Source organism: Acromyrmex echinatior, chromosome 3, assembly GCF_024713525.1.
Source record: "Acromyrmex echinatior isolate Ae372 chromosome 3, ASM2471352v2, whole genome shotgun sequence".
NCBI lineage: Eukaryota > Metazoa > Arthropoda > Insecta > Hymenoptera > Formicidae > Acromyrmex > Acromyrmex echinatior.
Window position 1 is genome coordinate 12,649,379 of NC_141854.1, and position 19,950 is coordinate 12,669,328.

A 19,950-nucleotide genomic window follows, 5' to 3' on the forward strand; every position below is an offset into this window, starting at 1 on the left:
CATTTAAATCCCGCATAAACCAATAATAATAATAATATAATCATCTTTAAAAATATGTTAAAAAGAAGATCTTGTAGACTTTTTTTTATTGAAACATTAATCGAGTTAAGTTCTACAAAACAAAATGTACAAAAACATATACATATATTGTATTATATATACACATACATATACAGCATTAGCCAAAAATATTAGGCACCTTATTAACTATCATTTAAAATTTTAGCTTAAAAATTGATTTATGGCATTTGCTGTAAATCCTTTCAAGAATCTTTTAAATTTATGTATAATGTTAGTAACCGATAGATAACAATGTAGGTAAAAGAATTCCTGATAAATGAAAAAATATAGGTGCCTAATATTTTTGGTCAAAGCTGTATATTGCACTATATATTACAAGCCAAGTGGAGCCTATACAAATGCGACTTGTAACATAGTCGCAATCGCGTCCAACAAAATGTAGTTCTACCATAAAATACCCTAAAATGTCATCGGTATAAATCGCGATCTGTAGCCTCGATCTATATGTAACGATTAATTTGTTTGCTCTCACGACGCGTACCCTCCTGACGTGCAGTGTCCCCTGTGCACGATGCACGAGGGCGATAATTCAATGTAGAAACTGAATCCGTTCTCCCAACCTCCACCGATCGGTCGGTTGGATTCGCATCCATTGCCAACTCTCCCTCGAAACTATATATTCCGCGACGGCGTATGCAGGAAATGGTATTTAACAGGCTAGGCCGGGTCCGACCCCGAGTGTACGCACGTAGCCGATAGTCAATGTGATGGAGAGGCGGACGTAGGGAAGAGAGAAGGAAAACGAATGAGTACTGGTCCCTCCTCATGTCCAATTGACGCGTCCGAGGAAGTGACGGAAGGATGGAAGCGCAATGTACTTGAACGTCCCATAAGCGGGTTCTACATTAGACTACTCCTGTTACCGGTAGTAGTTCGTTCGACTGCCTATCGTTCAGTCGTCGGGTTGTCAGCCGAAGATCACTGCACTATTAGCAGTGATCCATCTGAATTCGTTTTCCATACGATTCCCATTCTGTGTGTTCCGAAGTTTCTCGATGTGACGATAATGTTTTACCTGATCGAGAGATTCTCTTACTCGTGACAGAAGTAAGACAATCGAAAGAACCATTATTACCAAGCGCGGAGGATTATATGTATTTTTAAATCTGCACGCGTTTCATAGAGATGTTCACCAAGGCGAATCAGATCAGTATTTGTTCATTGATAAAAAAGTAATTAAAAATAAATTTTGTTATTAAGTTTTATAAACTCTTGATTTTTTAAACTCTTAAATTTGCTAGAATGTTATATAATAAAATAATACGTAAACAGTACTTCTTATTGTTGCTCAACAAAAAAATCAAGAAAAGGAAATTATCCAATTCGCTTCGAAGCTGAGAAGCAAAACGAATAATCAGTTTATTAAATTGATTTAGCAAACTATATACTGTAAAAATCATTATAATTTGTATAAGTTTCAATATATTAGGTGTTGGAATTAATTCGTAGCGTTTTTTAATGAAAGAATGTTATTTATTTCACATGAGCATTAAAAAATACATTAATGAAAGTACTTCCCATCACTTATAAAACGCTACGAATTAATTCCAACACCTAATATCTTTTCGTTACAAAAGTCAATTCGTGATTTTTTTTCGGGATTGTGATCATTTTATATGAGACAACATTTTTCGATCTCTGCGCTTGTATCGTCGATTGACACTGGATCACACAATGCAGAACTGTTGTTTATTGTTTCTAGAGGAAGAGAAAGCGCGCAGAAGTACCTAACTAGCATGATAAAACAACTCGTTTGGAACAAAATTGGCGACAACTGTTGACTAACAGTCTCCAAACTTATATTGATCCGATTCGCCACGATTTATCCTGTAGGATAATTTTTCACTCACAGAGAGAACGGAATAAATTTTCAAAACGTAATGATGTTATATCAATGACATAGATAAATCTGTGTGATAGCGAATTCCACTGCTGCTTAAACTTCAGTCGAAAATATAAAAATAAAATTTGATATATTTTCCTACAAAAATTTTTTTCTGTATCTTTTATTATTTTTCTTACGATCCTTCAACTTTTACTGTAGAAAATATTCTTGATTCTTCAAAAGAAAATTTATTTATAATTATTTTTTAATGAAGATTTATAACGGCAACATAGTTGTATTAACAAGTTATGAAAATTTCAGAAAATTTTGAGACTCTCGTATCCGTTATGCTCGAAAAAATCAGAGACTGTTTGATTAAAACACAAGTGCAGAATATTTGCTGACATCGGAAGATCGGAGGCCGTATACAAAGAATTTTGGTTGAAATCTCATCATTTCAATCATGCTGAAAGGAATTGTTCTGCTGATTCTCCATGTTTTCTGTGACATTGGTGAGGTTAAGCTAACTATCGCGTTTCATTACACAGTTCTTGCACAACGTTTATTATTTTAGTAGAAATGCAAAATAATGTGTTTAAAGCAAGTGTTTTTAAACACTGTTTTTTAAATAACTTGAAGAAATATTAAATATTATTAAAAGTAATATATAAATATATGAATAAAAAGCAAATATGTTTTTACATTACGGAATATTAATACATTAATTTTTATTCAAATACTGTACAAAAAGTATGAAGTATATAAAAGTATATAAAAAATATAAAGATAAATCATATTGTTTATATTTATATAATTTTGCGTTTCTCTATATTTTTTTATATTTGTATATACGTATTTACTCTTTATTTTCTCTCTCTCTCTCCTTCCCTCCTCTCTCTCTCATCCATAAAGAACTTACCTAATTCTTTTGATATTATACAGGATATCCCTCTTAATGTATGATCATCTCTTATATCTTTGAAGATAAGGTCAAATAAAAAATATATTCAAGCAAAAATTGTATGACCTGATGAGGCACATATAATTTTGTACAAAATTTATTTTTCGTTATATGTATGAAGATCATTGCTATTTTTTAAATAAAATATTTTTTTGCATAATATGATTTCTCTAATTCTGCACATAGAACTTAAAGTAAAAATATCAATCAATAATTTATAAGATATTTTATACTTTATTCTGACATATTTTGACATAAAATAGAAAATATCTCAAAAACTATTGATTTTTTCAATATTTCTACCTTAATTCTACTTTTATACAGAATAATTAGAGACATTATAATTTTACACACACAAAAAAGACAGATATATTATTCTACTTAAAAAATGACTGTGACTTTCATCTTAGTCATATGACCATGAAAATTGAATTTTAGAAAATCAATTATACTATTAAATGTGTTCCTCATCAAGTTATACAACTTTTATCTAAACAAATTTTTAATTCCACTTTATTCTGCAAAGATATAAGGAACGGTCACTTTAGGTAGGACACCCTGTATATATGTATAATGTGTGTGTGTGTGTGTGTTAAAATATATATACATTATTAATAAAAAAGATATATGTATATCATGAATTAATATCATCTTTTAAATTATAATTTAAATTCTAGTATTTAAATACAATTAAGCGATACATACATTAACATAAATCATAATGTTTCGAAAGGCGCGAAAATTATACTAATTTGCGAAAAAATTGTTTTGACATATTTAGCTATTTTTAATATTTTAATTATTTTTAACTGCTGAACACGAATCTATTTTCCTGCTATTATGTCACAATTTTAATTAAAATGGTGTCAAAGACGGAAAATGAATTTTAATGACGTTGTAGCATTAGTAACAAATTTTTTCGAAATTTCATTAACACACAAAAGTATCAACTTTTTGCTTTAAAATGCATTTAGTTTTGTTTCGATATGATTTTTCATTTTCGAGCAAGTTAAAAGTTGATATGTTCATATACAGTTAACAAAATATAGAAAAATTTACTGTTACTGTTACAACGTTACGAAAATTTTCAAAATCGTCATTTTTAACATCTCACGTTATTATATATATAAACTTTGTTCAGACAACAATCCAAAAATATAAATTGGCAAACTAGTGTTATTTCTTCTAGTCTTTTTATACAAATTTGAAATATAATTTGTTTCTCTCGCATCTTATATTTTTAAATCTATTTTCCTAATTTCGCTTTCAGCATTGGCAGGGCAGTGTGGAAAAGTATGGGTCACAGTTTCCTCTTTGTGGAGACCAATCGCTGCCAGCGATAAAGTGGTCGATGCCGAATTAGAAGTAAATTGGGAATTCGATTGTCCGGCGGACACAAGATACTCAGATACTCAAATCAAGGTGTTCACTGCTGACCCGTTAGCGGCACATAGTAATAAATTTTGTTTGATTCTCTTATGTATTGTATTTCGCTACCAAAGGGAGTGATTATACAATCGCGTACCTTTTATTTTATAATATTTATAAGTTAACTACTGTATTAAATATTATATCAAAAATATAATGTTTATTATTATAATTTATTACAAAACACAAGACATATGTATGACAGCTTGTAAACATTGTATTATAAATTTGCTTTATTCAAAATTCTTATTTAGTTTATGTGAGAAATTTCTTTAACAAATCTAAGTAAGAATCTTAGTATAAGAAAAATCCTATTTTCAGTCATTTCGATTCTTATAAAATGCTATTAGTATCAATTATTAAATTACTTGTCAATTTAATATGTGATATTACTATACTTTAATTCTGTTTATGATTGCGTTTCAAGATTTAAAACATTTCGGTTTGCAGAACTGAATATAGATATAAATTCACACCAAAATTTTTATCAAGATTCATTTTGACCGAAAATAGAATTTACTTAATTAAATTTATTCTTATCTGTCCTATTTCATTAAAATTTATCAACAAAGTTGATGAGTATATAAGTTGAAAATATATAAGTTTGTTTTGCTTTCGTATATATTTCATTGATAGCTTAGTACAGATCACCAGCTTAAGCGCGTTGAAACGCTTTGAGTTCGTCGTTAAAACTTGTTGGCTAAGTCTCTCTTCCGCCTATCGCATTCAATTTGGAAACATTGATCCGCTCGAAATGAATCCCTCGATAGTTTTGAATCGTTTCCAATCCGATTTATCTTACAGAATGAATCGTCGTGAAATCGAACGCATTCATCCCTTATCACATTTTCTCATCGTAAAGCTATTGAACTTTAGATACCAAAAAATTTGTCCACGCAACCACGATTCTATTCATCCTATCTTTCAGACAAGCCTGAACTGATCCTGACTTCGTTACAACGTCCTCGGGGATACTACAGAACAAATATTACAGTCGGTCGTCCGCCGTTACCAGGAGGATGGGACACGAAGGATGGAGCGACGCTTCCAGGATCACATTGTCTCGATTATTATGCTATTCTTTACAAAGATAGTCATATGTTTTCCATGTCTTGCTTGCAAATTTGGCCGACTTGGATGTATGATTTAAGGTACTAATTTTGTACTTTCAAAGTTTTGAATTGAAATATCACTTTTTGTTTAAAAAAATCATTTATTTTTAAAATAATTTTTAAATAATATCCGAAAACGCTGTTTAAATATTTTAAAACATTTATATAGAAAGACTAAATCAAGCAATAAAAATTGATATGTTCTTATACAGAACTTAATTAAAGTAATTACTTTTAGATAATCTTTAATTTGACTTTTACTTTTAGATAATCTTTTAATTGGATAAAATTTACTGTAATTAAATTACAGTTTCATTAGATTGTATCAATAATAAACTGTAATTAAATTACAGTTTGTTACTGATAAGATACAATATACTTGCGATAAGATACAATATATTTGCGATAAGATACAATATATTTGCAGTAATTATTTATTATTATAGATACTATAAATTTGACGGACCATACACAAAAAAAAATGTTTTAAATTAACTAGAATTCTGATGGAAAAGAACGATCCAAAATTCTAATTAAATTTACAAGATTTCGGATTAAATCTATCTACTAAATGTTGGTTATTTCAACTAGAATTCATTTTCCACCAGAATTCCAGTTAATTCAACCAAACATTTTTTTTCCGTGTAATAATCACACGTAATTCTTTGTAAGAATTAATAGCTATTAACACACAAATAATGTTTTCTGTATTGTTAAAGAAGGGAAATCGGCATGCTTCCTATCGGCAGCCTGATGATACCTGGGACACATAATTCTGGTTGTTACAAACACGGTGATCTAACGCGCCGGGACGCCTTTCAGCGATACTTGTTGACACAAGATCGTGATGTTTGGACCCAGTTGGTGCATGGTATTAGATATCTAGACATCAGAGTTGGATATTACCCATCAATACCAAATGGCACTGCACTTGACGAAGACGGGAATCATATAAATAGATTTTGGGTCAATCATGACGTCATCCGCATCACACCTCTTTCAGAGATTTTAAAGGATGTAAGGGACTTTCTGGATGTAGCGAGAGGTGAAGTTATCATTATGGATTTTCATAGGTGAGTAAAGTCTAATGCACAATTGAAAAACAGAGGTAATAGGAATAGGAAATAAATTTCAATCTATCAGACACCGTATATCAGAATACACGATTTTTTAGATGGAAATCTGTTATTTTCTGTTCCTATTGCCTGTGCTTTTCAATTATGTTCCAGGGTTAACACGAAATAAATCGTTGTACAGTTTAAATTCACGCGCGAGAGCATGCGTACGTTGTAAATTGAATTCGTGTTAATGGTCGTAAAATTCAAATAAATGGTCATCAAAGAAATTACGAGAAAATTGCGAAAACTAAAATATACAGCAAGTCCATTTTGATTGATACACTGGAATAACATAAAAAACGGCTACATTTACAAAAAAAGATTTGAGATAAAAATTACATAGCCAGAAAAGGAATAAATAAATCAATTTTCGAAAAATCGTTTTTTAAGGTCATAATATAAAGGTAATTTTTAATACAATTATATGATAACAATAATCATACAATTCTATTTTAAAAAATGACAATGATTTATATATGGTTTCAAAAAATCTATTTTTTTTTTAATTAATTCTATTATTATTTGTCCTCCTTCAGATCACGTAAATTTTATCTCAAATATTTTCTTGTAAATGTAGTCATTTTTATGTATTTTAATATATAATTAAAAACAGAACGTCCTGTATAAAATAATTAAATTAATAATGCTATAATCTTAATTAGCTGCTTATATTCATATTTATTAATATGTTAAAAAAGTAGAAAATGTTCCTGTTTTTATTTTTTATGTTTCTATTTTTTGCTCTTTATTTTTTGATCTTTATTTTTTGTATATCTAGCTATTTGTCATAAAAACGTTATTAATAATTATGCTTCACATAATATATAATTAAAATTTGTAATAATTAATGTAAGAATTAACAAATAGATTTCCCGTGGGCTTCGAAGGTAGGCCAAACAGACATCGGAAACTGCTATCTATTTTACATCGAGAATTCGAAGGTTTAATCCTGAAACCAGACAGAGGGATTGAAGGTCTGGGACCGACATTAAATGACATTTGGGCCGGCGGAAAGAGATTAATCATTTGTTATGGTGACAAGCACACAGTAAACGGTAAAACATTTTTGTTATAATTTTTATTAATTTACGATTTACAAATTTAATTAATTAAAATTCTTTGAAACTTTTCAGCTAATAAACGTTTATAACAATTTCTACTTAATCCTTTTTAATTTAGAATATGACTGGCTGTGGCCGCCTTTGACGCAAGTATGGGGCAATCAGCAAACTGTGGAAGGTTTATTCGAATATTTGGATGAAGAGATTTTAGGATCAAAGAAACGCAGAAATAGTCAGAATCCATTGTGGGCAGTAATGGCAGAATTAACACCATTTCCATTAGATATTTTCTTTAATCTATCTGGTGGGCTTCGACAGATGGCTGATTCCGTTAATCGAAATCTCACTGTCAAGTTTCAAGAGGAATGGTGGAAAGAAACGAATATCGTCGCCACAGATTTTTTTCTCGGAAACGATTTAATCTGGGTATCAAGGATGTCAAATATTAAAAAAAGTAATATCGCGCAATGGCGTTTATAACCCATATATAGAATTTTACTGATAATACTAAAATTTCTTGTTTCAAAAATGGAAAAAAAATATTATTGCAAAATGGAACGACAACTCTCATCACTTTTATTCATTAAATCTTAATAAAGATGAAATGGTATATATTAATATGAATTGATATATATATATATAAAATTATTCAGTTGCACGAATTTTACAAAAAATGTAAAACACTAATTCATCCACTTATTGTACAATATTATTGCAATAAAACTCTGTGTAAGCAATAATAATACAATCAATTTAAATAACAATTTAATTTGTGACAGATTGTAACGACAAACGTGAAAAGTTTCATAAACACTAATATTGTACCCTCTGTATATCAATTTTACAAATAAATGTTTCAAAATGTTTCAAAATGTACTTCGAATTTATTTAAATAACAAATACGTGCATTATTCAATTTGTTAGAAAATTTTCTGCTCTACGGCATAGAATCGAATACAAAGAAAATAATTGCAATATAAAATTATGACATGTTTATAATTAACGAATCATAAAAGTTTTTTCTAATAAAAAATCATAAATTCTTATAGATATCTATGTATCGTATGTATAATCTGATTTTTTTTTATTACATAAAAAATATGCCTTAGAAAGAAATTGTTTCACAGAAGGAATTGTTTCAAAATCTTAGATTAGAATTTCTTTTCAAGACTGTAGGCCTTCAAGATTTCAGACCTCTTTATCAAATGAAGCTATCTATTTTTACCGATATAGTATTGCAGCTGATAGCAAATTATATCTTACGATCTATGTACTTAATTTAAAGCAGTGCATGTCTCGCAACACGAATATTCACGTTTAAACCTTCCCGCTCGACTACCTACATATCAAGTTACCTATCACCGTTTTATACATTTGACTTGCTAATAACCCTCACCAGTTCAGACAAGACTACATAGCCAGTAACGTGTCGGCTTTCCTCGTGGACGCCAAGTGAACATTAAGCAGATAAGGACGATAAGGTCGCCTTGGAGAAATGCTAGCGAACGCAACTGCAGAGGAAACGAAAGATGAGCTATGGTGGTCTATATATGCTTGGTGGTCATGCGTGCTCGTGCTAAAGATGATGTTGCTGACGTGGTACACCGGACGGATCCGAGTGAGAGAACAGGTAAAAATTTCGAACAGTCCTTTGAATGTTTTTATAGATTAATTTACTTATCTGCCTTTCCATAATAAACGTTGTAAACAGATGATTACACGTACAAAGTAGAACAATTGCGTTTTCATTTAATATTATATTTAATCAGAATATAGTCATTTTATTATTATTTATCACTCTTTTAATTACGATCGTGATTAATATCTTGCATGTGTGATAGAGTAATTTTATATAAAAATAATTCACATATTAATATTCTTCAAAATTTTTATGTTGTAGTAAAAAAAACAGCAGTTAATATTAGTTTTTTAAAATATTTTACATTGTATATGTATTATATAAAGAAAATTTAATGTTAATTATAGCATTATCCATAAACAAAAAAAATTTGTAAAAATTTACAAATTTACAAATTTACAAATAACAAATATGTCATGCAGCTATTTTGTAAATATTGATGATTAAAACTGAATGAGATTTAACTAATCTTCTATGAATGAAGCTTTTATGAATAAATATAGAAAAAAAGAATTAGAAGAAAAAAATCATGTTAAAATCTTAGTCAATCTTGAATAATGTTTATATAAATAATAATGTTTATAGGGAAACTGTTATAAGATGATAACAATTAAATCTTCATAATTGGCAGTAAAACTAATTATGCATGTATGCAATAAATTGACTCACTAATTGATAATGTCTTCATCCAATCCACTGCCAGTGTTATCTGTTGTGTGAGTGCACATATTTTACCTGAACCCTAAAAACAAACATTAATTTCCTTCAATTAGAGAATTATTTTAGTATCTTATATTATAATACTAATTTTACTATTTTTGCACCATTTTTGTAGTATGTACTACATTTATTCAAGTAAATACAAAATCAGAATTTCTTTATTAAAATAAATCTTGAGTCAGCATTTATGGTTCATTCTTATTTCAAAACGTTTTAAGTGATGTCTTCAGATGCTATAGTTCTATGATTGATTTCATCATCTTAAGATTGTACTTAAGACTTTAAATATAAAAAGAAAGTATAAATACCGGTCTTAATAATTTAAGTTAAGAATTTTGTTATTAATATATATTATATAAGTCATTAGTGTATTAAAAATTTATACGTCTATTAAATTGGCACAGCCACTTCAACATAATCAAATGCGATATTTATTACATTTTTTTGCTATTTTTTTGCTAATTTTTTGCTCTATTCCCGATTTTTTTGCTCACTGTTTAAGTCGAAAAATTTGACTAAGAGTGTGGCTATGCTTGCTCGCATACAAGAATAAAGTACCTTAAAGCAATTAATTGTTGAGCTCATTTTGGTCTCAAAATATTTGTAGAATTAATTGCTCTAAGAATATAGCAAATTGAAATTTTTTGCTCACTGTTTAAGTCGAAAAATTCGATCAACAGTGTGGCTGTGCTGGCTCATACACAAGAGTAAAGTACATTAAAGCAATTAATTGCTGGACTAATTTTGGTGTTAAAATGTTTCTAGAATTAATTGCTCTAGAAATATTCCGATTTTAAATTTATTGCAAATTTCGATTTGGGATATTAAAGCAATTAATTCTACAAACATTTTGAGACCAAAATGAGCTCAGCAATTAATTGCTTTAAGATACTTTACTCTTGTACGCGAGCCAGCACAGCCACTCTTGGTCAAATTTTTCGACTTAAACAGTAAGCAAAAAAAATCGGGAATAGAGCAAAAAAATAGCAAAAAAATGTGGTATATATCGCGTTTGACTGTGCCAACTTAATAGACGTAAAATATATGTACAAATAATTATTAAATGTACCACAATAAAATATAATACAATATTAAATTTACAAAATATAAACAAATAGGTATAAATTTACTGTTTATATAATTTCTTGTTAATTTTCTACATACATATGTGCACAGATTAATTTAATGTGGTAAATCTATTGTTTCATAATATCAATAAAATACATAGAAAATAATTAAATACACGCACATCAATATCAAATATCAAATATTATAAATTTGTATTGTTTAGGTATATATATATATATATATATATATATATATATATATAAAATAAAAAATAAGTGCATTTAGCTAGTCACCATAATCTTCATTGCCTTGTCATTGTTTCATTAGTGTTTGTTTAAAGATTTCCATATAACTATACTATGAGGAAATACTTCATTGCAATCGTACTCATTAATTAACGCTTATTTTGATTCAGCACTCCCGGCATTTTATTTATATTTGTGTATGTTGGTATTTTATTTGTACGTGCACTTTTCAATCGTAAATGACGCGAAATTTATCGAGCGTGTAATAATTATTTCTGATGGAAAATACTTGGAACAATTAAATAATAATATTGGAGTAAACACAGAGTACAAATAAATGAAAATCAGAATCACATGTATGAAATCGCATTAATTTGTAGCATTATAACACGTTACATGATATTGATTGATTTGACACTTTTTTTCGGATTTGCAATCCAATGTGATTTATAAATAACTATCAATTGACAGCTTATTACTGTCATATATGTTGATTCTAAAAACTGTCTAATGTTGTCTAATATTGTCTAACAATATACTCGGCATCTTCATCGTTCAATAATAAATTTTATCAAAGATTATTTTAATTTCAAATTACGATATAATTTTTTCTTTATAAAAAAAATTAAAAAATAAAGTTTGTCTTAAATAAAAATTGGATATATATATATATATATATATATATTCAATTTTTATTTAAAAAAAACTTTATTTTTTAATTTTTTTTTAAGAAAAATTATATCATAGTAATTTGAAATTAAAATAATCTTTCCTAAACTGAGCAAAAAAGTCCTCTACCATTTTTGCAATAGTTAACAAGATATTATTTACAAAAAATCGCTGAATATTGGTTTTCAATAATTTTTTACTCAAATACTATCAACTTTACAGACAATCTGCAAGAGACAAAAATTGTTTATTTTCTTTTCATAAAGTTCTGTCATATTTCATAAATTTTTTCAGAATTTTTTAATACCGTTGGTATTGGAATTTTCTCATGTTGGTAAAAATAAGAAAATGCAGTACTAAAAAGTTGATAAAAAATTCTAAAAAAATTTTTAGAGTTCTATGAGAAAAAAATTATTGAAGACCAATACTCGGCAATATTTATTAATTAATATCTTGTTAACTATTGCGAAATAGTAAAGGACTTCTCGACTCAGTTTAGTCGCTCTACCCACGAGCGTTGTCGGATGAATTACGGGACATCCTGTATATACTTAAAGTTATATTCTTATATATTTCCTTTCAGAATTAAACAATGAAAATTGAATAAATGAAATTTACATAAAATTTGAAACAAAAATATGAAAACTAAAACGTTTATTGTTTTAAATAAATTTAAATTGTTTTTTGTGTTTTATGTTATAAGCAAATTAATTATTATTTGTTGAGTTATTAAAATGCATCTTTTAATTTAGCACTGGATTGAAATTGAATAATATTATATTCTACTCATTCGAGATACTTAATAAATTTGTTAACTTGTAAAAATGTGCATAATTTTTATTTCTATAAATATGTGTCCATTCAATAACTGCAAAATTTCTCTATAAAAAAATTTCTCTAGTTTAAGAAGCAAAAAAGAATGAAAAATATTTTCATAAACTTTCATATTACTGTTTAATTATTTTTATAAAAAGAATTACATTGTTAAACGAAACTATTAGGTGTTGGAATTAATTCGTAGCGTTTTACAAGTGATGGGAAGTACTTTCATTAATGTATTTTTTAATGCTCATGTGAAATAAATAACATTCTTTCATTAAAAACGCTACGAATTAATTCCAACACCTAATAATATTATTTAATTTATTTAAATTAGATTGAAATCAATAATGTAATGAAATGTAGTTTATTGGGAGCTGTGGTTAATTAGTGTGCAAATTACTATTTATATTTTGAGATAATCACGATAAGATAATAACGATCATATCTTTAATACTTACTCATATGTAATATTTTTATTTAAATATGAAATATACGAAAAATACGATGCGAAAAATAAATGTGCTGATTACCTCGTAATATGATCGAAAACCACAAAAAACATTTAAGATCAAATATTATCAAATATCAGCATAATTCAAGTTTATAGAATGCATTATGTTAACTTTTCTTAATCTTATTTATTTAAAAATTGAAATTATACAGATTCATTTTTTACATCAGTCATTCATTTAGTATTAAATAAATTAATATTCAATATCAAGTGCGTAGCAACAATACATCTGAGATTTATATGCAACTTTCATTTAATGCTAAATATTATTTAATTCTGTAAATATTCTGTTAATGTATGTAACTCGTATATTATATCAATTTAAAAATAGAATATGAAAATCTATTACAGACTATAACGTGAAAATGAATTTCAATTAAAAAATCTTACTAGATAGACGCATATCTGAAAAATATTTGAATTTAATAAATCAATATGTAGATATAGATATTAAATATAAAAAAAATTTATAACTATTTATAAAATATTCAAAAAGCAATATTTGATATTACTTCGGGATCAATTTGTTTGCGAATCATTATTATAAAAGTTTTAAAAAGTTGCAAACTTCCCTGCAATGTAAACTTTCTTTATGGTGTAATCAATCATAATTAAAATGTAATTAAAAGAAAATTGTGATTTTAAAACAAATTCATAATTTTTCTTTTAAAAAAAAAATTTTATTTTTCTTTGTAAACATAGTGAAATTCTGTAAAGTTCCAATAAGTTTTGAATTATTGTTTCGATTCGGTATCTGTATACATTCAGATTGGAATGCAAATTAAATCGATCTGGGAAAATTTATAATTAAATTTTGTTACACTCTCAAAATATATCTTTTCCTAGAATGATATATATATATATATATATATATATATATATATATTATATATAACATGTGCAATAAAATGTAAAAAAAATAAGACAGGGGGAGAAAGAGAGAGAGAGAGAGAGAGAGAGAGAGAGAGAGAGAGAGAGAGGGAGAGCTTTGTATAAAATAAAAGCTTTCAAGCGTGCGCGGTTAATTAAACCTCTTCCTTTCATAATGGAATTCTCAATAAAATGACAAACAGGACATTTGTTTTAAATAAATTTTCACTAGTTCCTTCAATTTTATCTCTTTTCAATTTAAATATACTAAATCTTTTATTGTTTCATAATATCAATAAGTAAAATATGTAGAAAATAACATAAAATAAAGTGTACGTGCAGCAATACTAAATAAATTTGTATTATTCATTTGTATATAAATATCTTTATCAATTATAAACTTCATTGTCTTGTTATTGCTTAATTGATGTTTGTTCGAATATGTTTTTTATGACAATGCTTTGAGAACATATTTAATTGTAATACGTTAATTAACATGCTTTATTTCTGCATTCCCGATTTTATGTATACATTTTATATATACATATATATTTATGTTGAGGTATGTCATTATTTTATTTATACATGTTCATTTTCAAATCGAAGACTTCAACATCTTTTTCCTTAAATCATAGAAACATCGTGAACAAATCAACCTAATCTTTATTTATTTCTTTCTTTTCTAATTACAAAAGACTTTATAATATTTACATAAATTAGCTAAAATCAACGTTTCAATTTAATTTTTTTTATTTATTTAATTTATTTGATTAATAATTCACAGGTAATTCACAGCAACGAAGATGCAATGTGGATGACAAAAAAAGCAGATATACTTTTTTGTCCAACTGGTGATGGTCATCCTGATGTGATTCGCATACGGCATGCTCACCGACACGATATCGAGACTGTTCTTCCTTTTCTAGTTTTTACACCGCTCTGGTTAAATGTCGAAACATGTAATTTGACAGTGAGGATTTTAATACCAGGCTTTGCACTAGTCAGTATATTGTACACTTTGGTATATATGCAGCTTTTACAATTGTCTGTTCTTTGGAAACTTTCCTTATTTATAACATTGCATTGCATTTTAACTTTTATATGCACAATAGCTGCTGTTAAATACTCTATATTTATCATAGGCGTTTAGTTAAAAACATACAAATAAATGAAAATTGTGACTATTGTATTATAAATCATTTTTGCAGGAAAATAAACATCTAAGTGATCTAAGAGATGTCTCCTTTATTTGCGAGTATCCCGTGAGAACATAAAAAATTATTATTATATTTTCTAAATTATATTTTACAGCATAAAAGATTTAACAAAAGAGTAGTATAGAATAATTCGGCAGAAGTTCTGCACGAGAAATGTAAGAAACTATGATATAGAATAGTTTATTCTATAGAGAGGAAAACTTCAGTATTGATTTTTGATTCAGGAGTGACATTGCACTGAGAAAAAAATATAGTCAATTTTAATAAATATTTAGTTCGGTACTGCTAACTAAATATTTACTTACAGTAAATAAATATTTGTTCAGTAAAAAAAATGATTGTTAAATCAAATTAACATTTCTTGTATCAAATAAATATATCTTTATATTTAATAAATATTTAATTTTGGCAAATATTCAACTAAATATTTATTAAAATTGACTATATTTTTTTCAATGTGGATATATCGGATAAATGAATTAATAAAAATCCAAGCAAGGAAGACGCACGAGTTACCAGAAAATTGACTAAATGATTAAACAATCAGTAACATACTATTTCTGTGAAAGAAATTAGAAAACACAAAGCCACACTAAAAAAAAGATTGGTTGCTGCAACAATTTAGATAGTAAAATATAGCATAACATTTTTTTTTATATGGCTACAGCAATCAGTTTTTGGTTGTAATAGCAAATTTTTAGTTGCGTTAGCCTATCCGCAATGTCAGTATATGATTTCGATTGGCTACTAAAAATAACGCAACTAAAAATTTGCTGTTACAACTAAAAACTGATTACTGCAGCCATATAAAATTGTTATGCCATATTTTACTATCTAAATTGTTGTAGTAACCAATGTTTTCTTTTGCAGTGCACGCTTAACAAATTCGAAATAAGCGCTAATCGTACGATAAATCACGTAAATGATACGATAGTAGTTTTAATAGCCAATAAGAGATACTTGTGAATTAGCCAATTACAATCAAGAATCTTTTGTAACATCTATGTAAATCTATTTCTTGTCACTCTTTAGTTGCATAACAAGTGAGATATTATAAATGGATATTACAAATCGGTGAGCTGAATGAATTAGTGGAATTTTTTTTATATATCAAATCCCGAATTCTTAAATTCAAAATTAATTACTAAATCAAATAAAAAATAGAGTAAAAAACGGGCAACTAAGAGCCTTAATATGCTATAATTGGTATGATTATCATATACACATATATTTAAATTGTATTTATTACATAATATACAAAACTGTATATTATAGTAAAAAGATACAATTGTATATATTATGTAATAGACAATCAAAATATATGTACATATAATAATCGCATCAATTAAGGCTCTTAATTGTCCATTTTTTACTCTATTTTTTTATTTGTTTTAATATTCCAAGAGCTCAATTTGAATTATTCGCTTTTGTTTAACTACTGAATTATTATAAGAATTTGTCTTACATATACAATTAGTGTTTTGACTAACAAATTGTTTAATAATAATGTATTTAATATACAGAATTCACATAATGATGTATTATTTTTCGAATTTACATAAATTACAACACGCAAATTAAGTATTACATAAATTTACTTCTAGCATTCGAATTTTAAAATTAGATTAAAAATCTTACGAAGAATTCAAGAAAAACATTTATGCAAATTTTAACCTTTTACACTACATATAACTTTTTATACGATGCTCTTCTAGTTGTTGCTATTCTAAATATAAAAGCTTACAGTATACGATGCATTATGTTTCCCTACTGGATTGCCTGCGTTTCAGTAAATTGCTAGAAATTCTACGTTTTGTGTAGTGCAATTTTAGTAATTTATTGAAATGCAAGCAATATAGCAGAAAAATACATCGTATATCACTAGCTTAATAGGCCGCGATGATAAAGCATTCCGATATTTCTGATATCTATTGTATGCAAGCGAGACTTTTTGACTCTGTATTATATTGAATTTGTTCCGATTTTTCGGTATATTTATTATAATATTCTATTTTATCATGATCTATCAGCGATCCTTTTTAGTTTTAGAAAAATTCAGTCACTTTGTCTTGAGAAAAATTCTTTTTTTACTATTCAATTTTAAAAAACTAGCAGAGACATGTCTGTCTTACTTCGATTACGTTTAAATCGCCGCAAATTTAAGATTTATGTAGTTTTCCATATACTCAGAACCCAATAATTTCGAGGATTGCGCTGAAAACATGCCGTATACCTAATTGCTAATCTCGATCATAAAATATATAATATAAAATATATAAAATCTGTTATATTAAATAAATATAAACGAAGAATACATTATACAATTACACAAATTAACACTATATACTTATACTTATGTTTTGTGCTCAATTAGGCATGCTAATCCTATTTTGTTTCCTACATATTATAATATTCGCAGAACAACAAATATATTAAATAAAAAACAGATTAAAAATAAAATTATATCTATGTAAATAATTTGCAAGATTTTTTAAAGAACATCTATTATTAAATTATATGCATTAAGAAGATAAGTAATTTTCTGTTTGTAATATTAATATGTACAATTGTAAATTATAATTTACAAGTAAGATAGTGAATTTAATTTTTTATTTTTAGGTAGCTTAATTAAAGCTTAAAGTTTAAAATAAATTAATTTAATTTCTTTTAAATGTGAATATGTAAATTGAATAAAATGCGATAATGTTTATCAATACACAGTATTATCTCGTTATACATATATGATTTACATATTAATGTAAAAGCAGCAAAACGTTATCACGATTTCCCGAAACTCATTTTCATTATTAATCCTTTGTCAATAAAAATAATTCATTAGACTTTAATAATATTGATTACTTATACATTGTTCTTTCATTTGAATAAAGTTGAAACGATTCTGATAGCATCAGAATTATAGTTTTAAAATTAAATCTCTATTTACAATTATCTTTATCAAGAAGAAGTATCAATATAATTTCTGTATAATCTTAAATCTATTAAAAACAATTTAATTGAATCATTTTTCATATGAAGTAATAACCAAATATTAATCTTGAGTTACATAATTATCTCCTAAAGATAATAATTTAAAAAATAAGCAATCATATGCAATTATATTAGATTCTAGCTTTTCTTCTTTATTCTCTCAAATTACTGAGTATTTCTCAAAGACTAATGAAGTATTATTTCTTAAATAGTAATTAATTGTTCAATTTATATTTTGAGTAAGAAATATAACTACATTGTTACGCATTGTGCAAAAATATTATATAAAAAAAAATTTGCCGACATTTCTAATATTGCTTACATTTTATTTTCATCGTTTACCAGTTTACTTAATAGCAAATCTCTTGACAAATAACAAATTAGAGTTAATTTTAAAAGATCTAATTTTATTTATATGTATTATTAAAAATGCGCACTTTAGTCTTATTAAAATCTCCTAAAAAATAATGTATAAAAATATGTATTAATAAATTAATAAATAAATTAATAGTTGTTTTCATAAAAACAAAGATATAATTCAGAATAGAAGATATAAATGGAATTTAAAAATTATGTATGTTTCTGATTTATAATTGAAATGCATTATTATGAAGATTTTATATATTTATTTCAATTCTCCTTCGAAGTCTCGATCTAGAATAATAATTACGTAATAATCAATTCCAAAGGTCAATTACTTTCTAGCTTCCAATATATAATTCGACAGATCTCATTCTACAGTCAGTTGTTAAAATGACTTCGATGTCTTGTCTTTAACTCTTTGCAAGGAAATAGTGACATATTTCTCAGAAAATATTGTGTAATAAAATATAGTAATTGGTGTTTAAGTAATAGTTTTAAATAAATCACCTTTTGAAATTTGTGTTTACCCGCCACAGGAAATTGTGCGTATTTTAATCTACTACAAAATTAAAATAAAGAATGCACGGATTTTTCATGCGGTCCATTTGACACTACAAATGCTTTGAAGTATTTGACTGATCAACCAGAAGAAAGAATTTCATTAATTGACCAATCAAAAAAATGCTTCGAAACATTTTTACATCAAGTGGACCATAGTCTTAATATGTAATGTACATATATCTTTAAATTAAAATATCTAAAAATTATTTCATAGTCTATTCAAACTTTTAAGATTTTTTAATACAAGATTTCAAAGATATAAAGATACCTTATCAGAGAGATTTGATAGTTGCGGTTCATATTCACTTTCATTAACTTTAAATATGGTAGAATATTCAAACAATTAATATAAAATTGTAATAAAAAAGGTAATAAATAATTTTATAATAAAAGATATAAATAAATTATGAAAGAATAAATTATAATAAAATTTATATTATAAAAAAGCTATATCTATTTATATTATAAAAAGCTACATATATATTACTTGTTGTTGTAGCAACATTGCAGAGATTTTGCAACAATTGCAAATTCTGTGCTGTATAAAGATAATATAAAAAGACAATACATAATACAAATAACATAATACAAAATAAGACAAAGAAAGAAAAGTTCCAGAGAACTCTCGAAAACATAAAGCGTAAAAACAAGAGAGCTAATGAGAGTAAAAATTAATAAATCTCATACTCTA

The 19,950-nt window shown here is 26.6% G+C and overlaps 3 protein-coding genes across 8 annotated transcripts in view; 2 read left to right on the forward strand and 1 right to left on the reverse strand.

The window, feature by feature from the left end:
* The window catches only part of KaiR1D (Kainate-type ionotropic glutamate receptor subunit 1D), a 429,757-nt gene that overhangs the window by 408,982 nt on the left and 825 nt on the right, over positions 1 to 19,950 (reverse strand). For all 5 annotated transcript variants that reach the window (XM_087404682.1, XM_087404685.1, XM_087404684.1 and 2 more), the window contains exon 2: positions 9,895 to 9,967. The gene's annotated coding sequence lies outside the window, so the exon portion shown is untranslated. The remainder of the gene's footprint in view (positions 1 to 9,894; positions 9,968 to 19,950) is intronic.
* Positions 101 to 8,458, forward strand: LOC105150061 (PI-PLC X domain-containing protein 2). 2 transcript variants are annotated; one of them, XM_011062873.2, is made up of 7 exons: positions 101 to 1,128; positions 2,228 to 2,418; positions 4,138 to 4,320; positions 5,224 to 5,446; positions 6,127 to 6,480; positions 7,393 to 7,580; positions 7,705 to 8,458. In XM_011062873.2, the coding sequence occupies exons 2-7, from the start codon at positions 2,370 to 2,372 to the stop codon at positions 8,064 to 8,066; spliced, it is 1,359 nt and encodes a 452-aa protein (XP_011061175.1). In that variant the 5' UTR covers positions 101 to 1,128; positions 2,228 to 2,369; the 3' UTR covers positions 8,067 to 8,458. The 2 variants fall into 2 exon arrangements, with proteins under 2 accessions (XP_011061175.1, XP_011061176.1); XM_011062874.2 differs by lacking the exon at positions 101 to 1,128 and adding an exon at positions 1,800 to 1,958.
* On the forward strand, positions 8,574 to 15,363 carry LOC105150060 (uncharacterized). Its single transcript, XM_011062872.2, has 2 exons — positions 8,574 to 9,216; positions 14,915 to 15,363. The coding sequence occupies exons 1-2, from the start codon at positions 9,082 to 9,084 to the stop codon at positions 15,278 to 15,280; spliced, it is 501 nt and encodes a 166-aa protein (XP_011061174.1). The 5' UTR covers positions 8,574 to 9,081; the 3' UTR covers positions 15,281 to 15,363.

What these genes read in the sequence shown, in the direction of transcription:
- LOC105150061 (XM_011062873.2), top strand. Translation starts at nt 2,370, where the DNA reads ATGCTGAAAGGAATTGTTCTGCTGATTCTCCATGTTTTCTGTGACATT. An exon ending in TGACCCGTTAGCGGCACATA is followed by an intron (nt 4,321 to 5,223) that starts GTAATAAATTTT and finishes CCTATCTTTCAG; the next exon opens with ACAAGCCTGAACTGATCCTG. An exon ending in ATCATTATGGATTTTCATAG is followed by an intron (nt 6,481 to 7,392) that starts GTGAGTAAAGTC and finishes ATTAACAAATAG; the next exon opens with ATTTCCCGTGGGCTTCGAAG.
- LOC105150060 (XM_011062872.2), top strand. Translation starts at nt 9,082, where the DNA reads ATGCTAGCGAACGCAACTGCAGAGGAAACGAAAGATGAGCTATGGTGG. An exon ending in GGATCCGAGTGAGAGAACAG is followed by an intron (nt 9,217 to 14,914) that starts GTAAAAATTTCG and finishes AATAATTCACAG; the next exon opens with GTAATTCACAGCAACGAAGA.